The sequence below is a fragment of the Poecilia reticulata genome, linkage group LG17 (genome assembly GCF_000633615.1).
Source record: "Poecilia reticulata strain Guanapo linkage group LG17, Guppy_female_1.0+MT, whole genome shotgun sequence".
In the NCBI taxonomy this organism is placed as follows: Eukaryota; Metazoa; Chordata; class Actinopteri; order Cyprinodontiformes; family Poeciliidae; genus Poecilia; species Poecilia reticulata.
The window spans coordinates 15,842,054-15,856,837 of record NC_024347.1 but is presented as its reverse complement, the minus strand read 5'-3'; the positions used below and the strand labels follow the sequence as shown (position 1 = coordinate 15,856,837).

The 14,784-nt window shown below is 36.0% G+C and overlaps 1 protein-coding gene and 1 long non-coding RNA gene across 6 annotated transcripts in view; both read left to right on the top strand.

Annotated features, from left to right (window-relative positions):
- Positions 1 to 3,378, top strand: part of LOC103479478 (rho GTPase-activating protein 12-like) — a 61,820-nt gene extending 58,442 nt beyond the window's left edge. For all 5 annotated transcript variants that reach the window (XM_008433919.2, XM_008433917.2, XM_008433921.2 and 2 more), the window contains 3 exons: positions 498 to 632; positions 876 to 981; positions 1,883 to 3,378. In XM_008433919.2, the coding sequence (XP_008432141.1) occupies positions 498 to 632; positions 876 to 981; positions 1,883 to 2,057 (416 nt within the window). In that variant the 3' untranslated portion in view covers positions 2,058 to 3,378. The remainder of the gene's footprint in view (positions 1 to 497; positions 633 to 875; positions 982 to 1,882) is intronic.
- A 548-nt stretch (positions 3,379 to 3,926) lies between these two features.
- On the top strand, positions 3,927 to 12,604 carry LOC103479477 (uncharacterized). Its single transcript, XR_535953.1, has 3 exons — positions 3,927 to 4,203; positions 11,244 to 11,387; positions 12,470 to 12,604. It is a non-coding gene; the product is annotated as an uncharacterized LOC103479477 (long non-coding RNA).
- Positions 12,605 to 14,784: the final 2,180 nt, after the last annotated feature.

Below are 14,784 nucleotides of genomic sequence, written 5' to 3'. Positions count from 1 at the left end.
TGTAAAAAAATGAAGAGCCCACTGCACTGAACCCCATTGAAAACCTCCTGGTTTTTCCACTAAATATTGATTTCTGAACTCTTCCTGAATTAAAATAATTTTGTTGTTTCTAAATTAATATGAACTTGTTTTCTTTGATTTATTTGAGGTGTGAAAGCTCTGCATTATTTTGACCATTTCTTATTTTCTGCAAATAAATACAAAATTTTCGCTTGGAATTTCAGAGACATGTTGTCAGTAGTTCATAGAATAAAATAACAATGTTCATTTTACTCAACCATCTACCTATAAAAAGTCAAATTAGAGAAATGTATAATTTTAATCGGTCTCTTTAATTTTTTCCAGAGCTGTATTTCTGAAATGTTTTAACTTATTTCAAATTAACTAAGATATTTGCACTAAAAACTAGACCAAAAATACTGGGTAAGATTTTGTGTTTTGGCAGCAAAGGAGGTTCTGTAAAGTGTTTTTTTTTTTTTTGTTGTTTTTTTTTCCAGATGAGAAGTTGAGCCTGTCGGACTCGAAGTGGGAGGACATCCATGTGACGACCGGAGCTCTGAAGATGTTCTTCAGGGAGCTGCCCGAGCCGCTCTTCACCTACGCTCTGTTCCACGACTTCGTCTCCGCCATCAGTACGCTTCACACAGCTACACTGCAAAAACACACAATCTTACTGAGTATTTCTGCTCTAGTTTCTAGTTCAAATATCTTTGACACTCCAAATCAGACAAAACTAACTTACAAATAACTTTTCAGCAACTTTTTTGTACTGCATGAGTGAGAGAAACTCATTAGAAACGTTTTGTTTGTGCTGCAACCAGAATAACTCTGCGGTGAATGCAGGTTTTGATGTTGTTTTTCTTCCTCTTCTGCAGAAATCTCGGACTACAGGCAGCGGGTGCAGGCCATCAAAGAGCTGGTGAGGCAGCTGCCCAGGCCCAACCACGACACCATGCAGGCTCTCTTCAAACACCTCAGGAAGTAAGAAAGTTACACGTTTTATCCTTGTTTTATTACCCCACAGCAACAAATGGATGAAAGGATGTGGAAAGACTTCATAAATTGGATCTTATTTGATAAAGTCGTACATCTGCAGTGATGAGGAGACGACATTTTTGATTTGCATGTGAATAAAGTTCAGAGTTTGATTCCAGTATGAAAACGGGAAAAATATTTGTTTTTCCAAATGTGATTCAGTATTTTTCTTTCTCTGAATGCTGCATCAATTTCTGTTTTTCCTTGTTCACATCCTTCAGTCCTTCCTTCCATTTATTTATTTCCTTCATTCTGTCATTTTTCTTCCTTTTCCCCTTTTGTTGTTTTTCCCAACCTGCTTAGATTCCTTTCCTTTCTTATGCCTTTTATTCCTTCTTTGTGTGATTGTTCCCTTATTCCTCATTTAATGTTTCTTTCCATTTTTGCATTTCTTTCCTCCCGGCTTCTTCCATCCTTTCTTCTTTGCTCTTTGTTCCTTCTTTTTTTTGTATCCTATTTTCCTTCCTCTGTTATTTCATTATTTGTTCCTTCTTTTCTTCCTTCCTCACTTCTTTCCTTACTTTGCTTGTTGCTTCTTTGTATCCTGTTTTCCTTCCTTCTATCTTTTTCTCTTTCCTTTTTTCTTTGTACCCTGTTTCGTTCTTCCTTTCTTTCCTTTCAGAGTAGAAACAGAAACTGGAAGGTTACAGATTTAAAGCCTGTGTGTAGAAATCTGCTATAAATTCACTTTTTTTTATTTTCCATTTTTAAACAGTCAAGTTGAACTGAGACCTTTTGAAACTTTTAGAAACTCTGGAGGCCAAATGTGTCAGAACCCTGAAGTTATCATTATATGAACCACTAATAAAGGTTCTGTCTCCATGTTTCTTCTCGTTTTCTTTCCCAGAGTGATCGATCATGGTGAGGAAAACCGCATGACCACTCAGAGCGTGGCCATCGTTTTCGGCCCCACGCTGCTGCGTCCCGAAACGGAGACCCTGAACATGGCTTTCAACATGGTTTACCAGAACCAGATAGTGGAGCTCATATTGCTGGAGTATGAGAACATTTTCGGCAGGTAGACGCCAGAATCGTTTCTCTTATTGCAGAGCTCTTCCCAACCTGGCGTCGCTGCTCACTGCAAAACATCGCAGAGCGACCAACCGGCCAACCGCGTTCCTCCAGAGAAACGACCAAATAAACTTTTGACTCTTTGCACTTTTCAGTATCTCACTTTGTCCCGCAGCTGCATTTGTGCCACTTCACTGCGAAGGCGACGTTGTCCTAGTCCCGACACTGGATTTCTTCTGAATGTGCGACAAACTGCACAGGCTGAGCTTAAAAGGAGGAAGCAGCTTAAGTTGACTGTATTACAGATGAGGCGTCAGTATTGGAGATGCACGATGTTGAACGGGATCTGTACGCGCTGCGCTGTAAATCTCATCGCTTATAGTCACTCCTGTCACAAATCAAAACCAGACGGTGGTCTCACCTCAGCTTGGCTTTAGATGTTTATAAAATTAAGCAGAAATAAACCAGAAAGTGATGGAGTGGGGAGAAATTTTTTTTGGCTGTTTTTATTGTATTTTTTATTATTATTATTTTTGAATGTTTTCTGCCTCCTTTATTTCCCCCTGAATGTGCTTCTCTTTATGCTCCTGAGAAACAGAAAAAAAAGGATGTTCTCCGTATTAAATCTGTTAGAACAAATCATCTCATACTGCAAAAACACAACTATTTCTGTCTACTTTCTTTTGCAAATCTCTTAGTAGACTTAAAATAAGACAAAACTAACTTACTAGTCACTTTTTGCAAAAATATAGGAGCTTGTTTTAAGTAAATTATCATTGAATATTGATTAAGAAAAACTGACAGATCCCTATGTCTGTATTTTAACTGAAATAATATGCCAGTGGAACTTGTACTTTTTTTGTAATATTAAGGAATTCTTTACCTTAAAAGTTGCTAAAAAGTTAATTTTAAGTTAGTTTTGTCTTGCATATTCCACTGAAATCTAGACAAAATCACACTTAAGATTTTGTGTTTTTGCAGTGCACGGCCTCGGCTTAAAACAAGGGTACTCATCTGCTTCTTTAAGACTTAATAGACTAAAATATTTCAGCCTCTGAACACTGTACAGTGTTTATGTGTGTATGTGAACAAGAGGTGGATGGACAGAGTGAAGATTGAATGGACTTACTGACAATAAATTGTACAAATAGTAAAAGTAAGTTTGTATGCCTTGAGTGTTTATAATGTGGAGAGGGAGAAATCACTGTTTAGTGGTTTGTGTTGAAGCAACAGATGTGAGGAATGAGTCCATAAACTGGGAATGATGGTTTACATGTGAGTCAGTGACTATTGGCTGCATCAAACTGGAATAAATACCTCTTAAGAAAAGATGTCACGTAGGTTTGTGTTTTCTCAATGTTTGCATTCACACCAGCACTGTTTAATCCAACTTTAGGTTGTTTGTCTAGAAAGTCTGGTTCGTTTGGCGAGGTGTGAATTTGTATTTAAACTCTGATCCGCCTAAAAACAGGTTTCGGTTCGGTTGAAGTAAACTCCGGTGCGGTTCGAATGCATATGTGAATGTGAAGCGGACCGGATACCTCTTCAAAAGCAGGAAGCAAACTAAAACGCAAAGCATTCTGGGTAAATACAATCAAAACAAACGAGTCTAGGGCTAGCTAGCAGCGGAATTGACTTATGACAAAAGAAAAATCTTCAAGCGCTAAAGTATAATTAATAAATTATAAAACTACGATAAACATTTCCAAATTATTTATATGTGATGCAGAACACCAGTTCTAGAAATAAATTGAAGTAGCTTACAAGTATGAGTGGAGATGGAACCGGGGCACTGAACAGTTGCACATCGTCCAATCAGTACAGTTGGTTGTTGCCGTGCAACAAAACAACCAATCACAGCAAACCCATCGCTCGCTAGCTGTCTTCCAACTGTTACGGTTTAGTAAGCTGACAGTTGGTTATTTCGACCTTGTAAAAACTGGTTAATAAAACTGTTGTTATAAAACGTAGCCATAGCTTCGTGTGGTGATATAGTGTTGATCAGTTTGTTAGTTTAATTATGTACCAAGTTTCAAAATTAACCGGCAAATAATAGATTCGGAAGGGATACCACCCGGCTAAGCTAACTTAGCTAAGCTAATTAGCAGTTGTGGGTGAGCTACAATCTACTCAGCAACTCTTGTTATACCAAAGAAGGTGAGTGTTTTATTTTGTGCATATTTAATTTAATAGTAATAACAATACAATTTGTTACAGTTTTATTAATATTACCAACACGTTTTCTTTTTCATCCGGTTTCTAACTATAGGAAGCTGAAGCCATCTTTTTTAGAAAGCCATTTGTATCAGACATTGTTATACAACTGAATGGATAAATCGAGTAAATATTGTTTCGGGGCTAACTGAACTATAATCAATCAGTTAATTTGAATTGCCTAATTCACATATGAGCTGCAGCTCAGTATTATAGTTTAATTTGAGTCACTGATAACCTAGAAATGTATATATAGATGTGTGTCCACTAGAGACTCTTAAAATGACATATATATATGTGCTTAAACAAAACATTCATGTTTAAATATATTCCAATGTGGCAGAAGTGCGCTTAGTAAGTACTTGTTTTTGCATCACAGTTGTAAATATTTAGTATGAAAATATTCCTAGATAAAATAGCTTAATTTTTCTTCTTTTTTAAGCTATATCAGCATATGCACAATAGATAAACCCACCTTGTTAATAAATCAAAAATATACTCAATATATACCTGGGATTGATTTATGTTTTAAATTTAACATTTTTTCTTTTAAGTGTGGCAAAAGAGTAGACAGTAATATTGAAGTTTACATTAACTAGTAATATTGTTAATATTACATTAACGGTAATATTAAAGTTTACATTAACTAGTAATATTGTTAATATTACATTAACGGTAATATTAAAGTTTACATTAACTAGTAATATTGTTAATATTACATTAACAGTAATATTGAAGTTTACATTAACTAGTTCTTAACCCACTTTGGTGCAATATTTTGAAGGTTAAACTCACACGTAGATTCAATACCAGTTTCTATTATTACAAAAAACACATCACAGGAATAAAACCATGGAAGAAATGTAGCTCATTGATTTTAATGAAATCTTTGATGTCGGGTCAGTGTTAAACCGTGATGATAAATTCTTTTATCTGTGAATACAAAGCGTTTTCAGAAGGCTAAGGGCTTTCTTCTTTATTCAGCTGTGCAAATATCTTCTGTGTTGTAGAAATTTTCAACATTTCACTGCAGCTTCTATGTGGCCCCTGGCATCACATCTGACTGCTCAATATCACAGAAAAGAAATTTCTGCTCTTCACAAAATGCACATCAAATGTAATCAGAAAATGTGCATCAACTATATAATTTAGAATCTCCAGAAACAAGGAGCTATGAAAGAGAGGTATCTACTCAACGTAAAAGCTGAGGTCACACCCTCCTTCCAGAGAGTTCAGAGGAGCAGACGTGTGAAATTACGTGCAGCGGTCACATGAATTCAGGCTTCTCAGACAGCAAAGGGCAGCTGATATGATGTGGAGAGCAGCATTGAACATTAAAAAAGCACTGCATGTCTGACCCCGCTTCAGACAGACTGAAAAACACCATATGAGACTTTTTGTTCCAAAAAGGTTCCAACCTTTTATTTGTACTTTTGTCTCTGGTGCCAGTTAGCTGGAAAGTTACGTTTCCTCTTTAAAGCTGCAGTAGTTCTACAAAAATTATTCTTTTTTTATGCATTTGTTAGAATTGACTCATAACATAAGACTAGGGCTGGACTATTTGGATGGAAAACGTGTCGCAGTATAATCATTTCAGATCAGTTGATATCCGATTGATTAGTTTTTTGTTTGTTTTAAATAGCTTAAATATTACCAAACTAGTGACATAACCTTCCCTATTTTATCCGGTTTTCTACCTACTACAGGGTGTAGATTTTTTTTTATTTTTAAGCAGTTATGAGGCACACTAGAGAAATCTTAAACTGCTGCTGTGCAAGTTACTCAGCAAGCTGTTACTATGAAACCAAAGAGTGAGTGAGTTGCTAGGAAACMAAAGAGTGAGTGAGTTGCTAGGAAACCARAGAGTGAGTGAGTTGCTAGGAAACCAGAGAGTGAGTGAGTTGCTAGGAAACCAGAGAGTGAGTGAGTTGCTAGGAAACCMGAGAGTGAGTTGAATCCACCAACCAGATAAAGTCTATCCTCTGCCTACATCGCCCAGATTGCTGTGCGGTTCTGAATCGACCATAGTGAACATTCTATCAGACATATTATCCATTGATATTGACCACGTGTCTTTCGCGATGCACATTATTGATTTATGATCCATTCCTACATGAGACAGATAATCTGTGAAAAAAAAAAAATCAAGCGCCTCTGTCTCATCTCAGAGGTCCTACTGCCATCTGCAGAAATTCACCGCTCCCTGTCAGAAACAAGCAATGCATCAACATATAGATTTTTGAAATTGTAACTTTGCAAAAATTAATATTGCCATGATGATGATTGTGCAGCTCTGTGTATGTAATGTGCAAAATACCCATTATTTTTTTCAAGGTTTAATTATAATGTCCTTATTTTTTGTATTAATTTCTATTCAGTCTTTAAATTTCAAAAACACAAAATGTTACCAAGTATTTTTAGTGGGGTTAATGCTAATATCTTAGTACACTTATTAACATAAGACAAAAACTAATTTACAAGTACATTTTCAGCAAGATATAGGAGTTTATTTTAAGTCAATATTTTCTTAATATTGATGAAAAAGTTATAGTTCCATTGGCAGATTACTTAACTTGTAACAAGACATTTTTCCCTTGTTGCTAGTGAAATAATCTGCCAGTGGAACTAGCACTTTTTATTTTATTTACTCAAAACAAGCTCCTACATCTGGCTGAAAAGTTACTTCTAAGTTAGTTTTGTCTTGTTTCCAAGTGTACTGAAATATTAGCACTAGAAACTAGACCAAAAATACTCGGTAAGATTTTGTTTTTGCAGTGGATAGTTGAATATTGGGTGTATAATGCAGTGTGTGCTTAGAAAAATAGGTAAAGAACAAAGTGTCCAGAATGATGTCATGTCCTTAGAAAACGGGAAAACATCCAACAAATATCTGATACAGAATATTTCCCCAAGTGTCGGGAAATGTTCAGGCCACTTTAAAATGAAGAAATATTAAAGTTTGGGAAAATATCTTTTATTTAATGAGTGGCAAAGTCATGTGTTTGGGACATCGAGGTTGATCTCTTTTGTCTCAAGGTCTGGATGGACTTCTTTTTTCCCATTAACAGAGTTGTGCTGAGCATGCAGGCTCTTTTAAGCTCTGCCCTACTTTAAACTGTTCCAGTTACAGAGTCACATCTGCAAAGAAGAGGTCACACGGCTACTTTTCCCTCAGTGTCGCTCTGCTGACTGAATACAGATTTACAGAGTTTGGGACGTCATTGGAGAAGCGAAGGACTTTCTCTGCACTATAATCACAGAATGGTGTCAAACAGATGAAAAGGTCCTTTATGTTGATTGATTTATGTCAATCAATCAATCACATTTTATTTGTATAGCACATTTCAGCAGCACGGCATTTAAAAGTGCTTTACATAATTAAAATAAAAACAGCATGTGACATTAAATAAACAGAGAAAGATAAAAAAAAAAAACATCGAAAAGAAATAAAAAGAAATTAAAAACATTAAAGACATAAAAACATGGAAAGAGAAAGAGATTAAAAACAACAACAACAAAAAAAACACCATTAAAACCCGCACCCCTTTAGGACTTCAGTTAAACGCCGTTTAACTGGGATTCTAACCCTCAGGGACTTTAGTCAAAAACACCGTTTGACAAGGACTCCAACCTCTAGGTTTTTAGTTGAGACTGGGACTCTAAACCCCGTAGAACTTTAGTTAAACGTCGTTTAACTGGGACGTTTTCCGGGGGGCTTTACATCATTAAAACGTAGAAAAGAAATAAAAAGAAATTAAAAACATTAAAGACATAAAAACATGGAAGACATCAAAACCGGCACTCTAACCCTAATTTAGCCATAAGCAACTCTAAACAGGTGGGTTTTAAGTTGAGATTTAAAAGCACCCAGTGTTTCAGCTGTTTTACAGTTTTCTGGAAGTTTGTTCCAAATCGGTGGTGCATAGAAACTGAATGCTGCTTCTCCTCGTCTGGTTCTGGGGATGCAGAGCAGAACCAGAACCAGAAGATCTGAGGGGTCTAGACGGTTGGTACAACAAGAACAGATCTTTAAGGTATTGAATTTCCATTTCCATTTATTGCAAGTAAATCTGCAAAGACTACATCCATCCATCCATCCATCCATTTTCTTACACCCTTGTCCCTCAGTGGGGTCGGGAGGGGATGCTGGTGCCCATCTCCAGCTAGCGTTCTGGGCGAGAGGCGGGGTCACCCTGGACAGGTCGCCAGTCTGTCGCAGGACAACACAGAGACACACAGGACACACAACCATGCACACACACACTCACACCTAGGGGCAATTAGGAGAGGCCAATTAACCTGACAGTCATGTTTTTGGACTGTGGGAGGAAACCGGAGTCAAAGACTACATCATCAACATAATATTAGGAATTCCAGTTTTATGGACTATTGTGATTACTTTTAACTCATTATAAGAGAAATAATCACAAATATTCTTAAAATTAATTCAACAAACACATGAGTTAATAGTTGAATTTTAGAAGAGGGGCTACCAAACTTTTGTGTGTCGCAGCATTAGCCTGTCTGCAAACCAGGAGATAATTTTACAAAATATGTAAAGAAACATAAACTTTTAAGATGTTTTTGTCACTTTTATTCTCTATTCTCAATAATTGTTATATTCGTTTACATACATGCTGCCTCATACTAGGCCTGTTGCGGTTTCACATTTTGCTGCACAATAAATTATCCTAGACGGTTTTGCAACAATGAATTTAGATCATTTTCAAGTTATATAATGTAATACTAATAATACAACAACATATTCTTAAAGATCAATAAACTTTAAGTACTATTGATCATTTAGTACTGAAACTGGATGACATTTTAAATATCCAAAAATCAAAAACAACAAATAAAATAAACAAAAAAAGGGGATATTTGAGACCAAAGTACCAGACTGAAGATTATTATCATGTAGGCTTTGGTAGAAAGAGAGAAAAGATAAAAACAATAAGTAGTGCAAATGGAAATTATTGATCTTGTTTTAATTTGTGATGCGATTTATTGATTATTGAGAGCCTCATACCTTCTGAGTTTTGTTAGCCATGCTACACTTGCTTGGGAAGCAAAACAGCTTGATAAATTTGACTGGAAGCCAGTCAGAAAGCAAATAACATTTCAATAAATTAGTTGAATTTATATTTTATAATAATGATTGAAAAATAGATTAGATTTTTTTTATTAAAATATTGATTCCTTTGTGATAAAAAATGTATTGGATAAATATTTTTTTCCCCATCTTCCTTGCAGTTTTCTGAGGCGCCCTCTGGTGGCCCCCCAGGGACCCGCGGCCCCCACTTTGAAAAACACTGGCTTAGAAGATTGCAACAGAGAAAACTTTAAGGATGCAAACTCGGTTCTGAAGAACTTAATCCACGATTTGAGCGCTGACCTTGCAGAGTGTCCTGTGAAATATATTTGGCTAAATTTAGAGCATTATTACCAACTCTCGTCAACTCGGACCGTTCAGAATGAGCAGATTGTGTGCCGTCTTTGAAATTAGATAGCGACAGTTGCTATTGGTCGTCCACAGAGACGCCTCAGGCCCGGCGTCAGCCTCCATCAGTGGGGAGCATCATTAACCGGCTCTCTGAGGAGCTGCTTCCCTCCCAGCATCCGCTCCGCTTCACCCTCAGCGCTTTGTGGCCTTCACTGATAAGGCCGGGCTAATATCTGTTCAGTCGCTGACTGCAAAGGAATGATAAACACAGGCTGAACCGCCGTCCGCTTCCTCACAACAGGAACGGGGATGCAGCTTAAAAATCCACTCAGACCTTTTAGGATCTAATTAATCACGTCCGTCCTGTTAAAGTTAGTGCAGTAATAAAGTTTACTGTAAATGCATCTGTTCCAGAAAGTAAGTTAGTCATTTGGACAACGTCAGCTGTTGTTTTAAATGTTCACTAAAATACATTCAGGTTAGTTAGATTATAAATTCAATGTTCAAAACTATTCATGAGCCAGAAATACACTGCAAAAACTCAAAATGTTACCAAGTAATTTTTGTCTAGTTTCAATTGCAAATATTTTAGTTCACTTTAAATGAGACAAAACTAACTTAAAAGTAACTCTTTAGGAATATATAGGGGCTTGTTTTAATTAAATAATTATTTGATATTAGTAAAAGAAAAAGTCATTGTTCCATTGGTAGATAATTTCATTTAAAACAATTCTCCCATGTTATAAATGAAATAATCTGCCAATGGAACGAGGTCTGTCACAATAAGCAGTAAATCAATTAATTACATGATAAATTAAAATGAGATTGATAATTTCTGTTTGCTTATTTCTCTTTTCTCTACCAAAAACTGGATGTTTTGGTCTCAACTAGCGCCTTGTTTTAAGTTCAATTTTGTCCAAGAGAATTCAGAATTCAATCTATGTGTTGTTTCTGTTGTTTTGTTTATTTATTTTGGATATGTAAAAATGTCTTCCAGTGTTAAACGTTTGTTAGAAATTAAAGTTTATTGATCTTTGAGAATGTATTCTCACACCATTATCCCATTAGCATTATTGAAAATGGTTTTAAAACAACAATATTATCATTTATCACAATAACCTCTGGGACAATTTATCATCCAGCAAAATTTGGTAATATGATATTCATTCACAAATTTCATAAGCTAATGAAACTGATTCCATCTTTGGGTTTTTTTAACAATATTATTATCATATTTTCATAACTGCAGCTCTACTATTTAGATAATGAGGCGTCTCACACTAGTGATTTCTGCTGCCAGTGTTTATATATGATGGCAATAAGAATACCGACCACAGGTCATCCACATATCTGCAGATGCAGGTCAACATATCTCGTTTGCTATCTTGAACTGCAAAATATCAGGAAAATATGTAATCTCTGCTGCTAAAAGTGTCCAGCTACATTTCTGTTACTACTCTCTATTGAAAACAACCTTTGACATCATCTACCGTGTGTGCATTCATATGTTAAAAAGAGTTATTATTGTCCTCTTAAACAGCTAACTGAGGGTTTGACCTGCTGATGGTTGGAGTGACCTGAAGATCCAACGGCGGAGGAAGAGTGTGAAATCAACTGTTTACGGTACTTTGCTGAAACCCAACACATAAGACCCTCAGGGGGTTTTTTTCACCACATTTGCAAAGTAAATATGTTTTTCTTTCAATATTTAAATGCAGCACATGTGTGCAGCCTTTCATGATGATTACGGTGCCTGTGCAGCCTAACAGGCGGGTTGCTTGCTGAATGAAACCCATGGAGAGAAGTCTGGCTTTACATGCAGGCCAGCCACCCATCTGTGCGCTGATTTGACATATTGAATTTACCTTGAAAGTCTGTCAACTGCAGAGTTTGTGCAAACCAAACATATTCTGTTGTTTACCATTTTCACTATTCAGTGAGGGCCGCGCGTCCTTAAAATGTCTTAAATTTATTTTTAAAAACTAAGTTGGCCTTTAATATGTAAATATGTTTATCAAACTTAGTCTTGACAGCTATATAATCTTAAATATTCTATTTATTTAAACATTTTTGTCAGTCGCACTCATGCAGTTTCACTGAGGTTGAGGCTACCGCCAACTAGCTGGTATTATACTATTACTAGCTAGCTAGCTTTCTTGCATGCATTATGGGCAAATGCAAATTTTCTTCCCAGCTGCCTGGATGAGGTCCATACATTTTTGTGGAGATTTATTGTTTAATCTATTTATAATAATCCTGAAAAGGTTCTAAAAAGCATTAAAGTTGAGTTGGTAAAATCTGCAGAAAATCCGTCTGTTTACATTTATGAAAATACCTGAAAATCGGAATTGGGTCACTTCAGGCTGCAGTGAGAACGCAGCCTTAGAGTCTGAGATGTCGCTCTTCGTTTCCTGTAGTTGCTCTGAGTGCTGCATGGTTTGACTAGGTGGTGAATTGCTGGGATTTCCATTGATGGGAAGTTAAACATTCTTGCTGTAAAACGATTCTTCAAACTTAAGACTGTTTGGAAATGATCTTATAACTCTTTTAAAAATTCACGGGCATCAACCTTTGCTTCTCTAAGTTCACTTCTGATGTCTTTCTGCCTTGATGTTGTGTTAGCCGTACATCAAACTGCCAAACCTCCTGCATCTTACAGAGGCAAACCACTGCAGATCTGAGTATCGGGGTTCTCCTTTAGCAATTGTTTCCACAAGGCTTTGAGCGTTAACGATTACTGCTAACTGTGTGTGGATCTCTTTATAGATTGACCTGAGTGGCAGCAGCTCCAGGTTGTTAGCAGTCCGTGTCTGTCTGCTGCTGGTTGGCAGAGATTGGACAGAATCAGCTTTTCAGAAGAATGAAACTGCGAAACGTCGGGATAAAGCCTCTCAAAAACATTATGAGTTTCCGCTGTGTGTTTAATTCCCGTAAAGGGCTAAACTCGTGTCTGTCAGAATGAGCTGAAAACTCATCAAAAATTAATTTCTCCCTTTTCCACCTGGATTTATCTCCCTGTTATCTGTTGAGAACGCATATAGATACTGTGCTCTAAGTTGATGCTTTAAAAGAATAACAAGCTTGTTTTTGTTTTTTGTTGTTTTTTTTTTGGAAATAGCAGTTAGAAATGTATAAAAGTCTGTTACAGCATAAAAAAAAATCAGCTTCAGGAGGATTTTATTGAGTTAAATTTGCATACTTCAGAGCTGTTAAAGTTGAAATACTTTGGAATAAGAAATAGTGGGAAGAGTTAAACTGGTTTTTATTTTTATATAGATTCTTAATTTCATTCATCATCATATACTTTAAAATTGTTAACCTAAAAAAACTACCAGCAGCCTCTCTTTGTGTCAAATTACATGCAGGTTAATTTCATTTGTGTCAAAAGTTTTATTTCAGTAATTTAATACAAAAAGTGAAGCTATATGTAATGTGTTTATATTCGTTTATTTGAGTTTCTTGTACTTGCCTGATAGTAGAATTAGATGGAGTTGAAGGATTTACTCTGCCACATTAAATTTTTTTGAGTTAATTGATATTATAAAGATGCATCTTAATTCTCTAAGCAGGATTGGTGATTTTAATGCTAAACAAGCTGAAAAGTGTATAATTATCTTCTCTCCATTAACAAGATTATTTCATAAGAAACCATATTTCACTGCATATTGTTCCTCTGTTGTTGAGTCAGTTTTCTTTTCAGACAAAGCCCATAATTGCTAAACGATCCGGCTTTACCAGAGTAAAGACTACGAGGTTCATGTCTCCTAACCGTTTGACTCCCTTGTCTGGTATTTCTCTCCACTCGGAGCAAAGATCCCAGCTTTCTTTTTGGCATTTTGGTTTGTTGACTGACAGCAGAATGGCAATGTTGCAAAGTTAATGAGATTTATCCTCAAAGGCCAGTCTGCTGATCCACAGCGATGGTGTGACATTTCTCCCACTGTCGATCGATCGATAAGTGGTCACACCGTCCTCACAGGACAAACACTGAAAACAAAACTCAAACTCCAGATTACTCCTGTGAAAGGAAACAAAGAGCGACAATAGAAATGGAGAGTACCAGAGCAGGTCATTTTGTTCTTATGCCTCCAGACACATGTAGATTTTTATAACTTCTGGGAGGCGTTAGAGTGTCTTCATTTTCAAATTATTATCCAGTCAGAGAGGAAAAGTAGACCTGTGATCTTATTCCGCAGTGGTGGGAGAGTTTTGCTTAATTTGGTAGCTTTGAGCTTCCTTAGAGTCATTTCACAACAAAGTTTTCTGTTTTGAAATGGACACAAATGTTGAAACTGGGGCTGGACGATATGATGTTGTATCTCAATAACTTTTTCATATCTTTAATATCGATGTATATCATGATTAGGCCAATTGGGCCGGTGTAAGAAATTTAGGTAAAAGTATTATAGTATATTGATTACAGTTGTAAAATGGGTTATTTTCTTTAGCATGCTTTGATGTGAATGCATATGTAAACTTTTCGCAATAACAAATTTTGCTGGTCAATAAATTGTCTCAGAAGTTATTTCAATAAATTATAATGTTGTTTGGAAACCATTTTATAATACAAAAACCCATTATCAAAGATCAATAAACTTTAAATTCTAATGAACATTTAACGCTGGAGCTGGAAGACATTTTAAATATACAAAATAAACGAAACAACAAATAAAATGAATTAGTCTAAAGAAAAGTAATTCTTCAAAAAATAAGGGAAAGTTGAGACCAAAACACCAGACTGATCACTTTTATCATCCAGTTTTAGTAGAAAAAGAGAAAAACAATAAATCAGGCAAATGAAAATTATTGAGCTTAATTCATCATGTGATTAATTGATTAATTGTTTATTAACAGGTTGATCTTCACCCATTAACCTTTTCTTGCCAGAGCCTCCGCATGACTTTTTCATACCTTGAAACCGAGATAAATATATATATATTATAATCATGGAGACAGATTACAGCACTGATGATTCAACAGCTAACAATAGAAACCATATTATCAATGTCTGCTGGCTGAGGTACTGATACAGATCAGTGCTGAAAAATATATTCAGCTGTGTGTGTGTGTGTGTGTGTGTG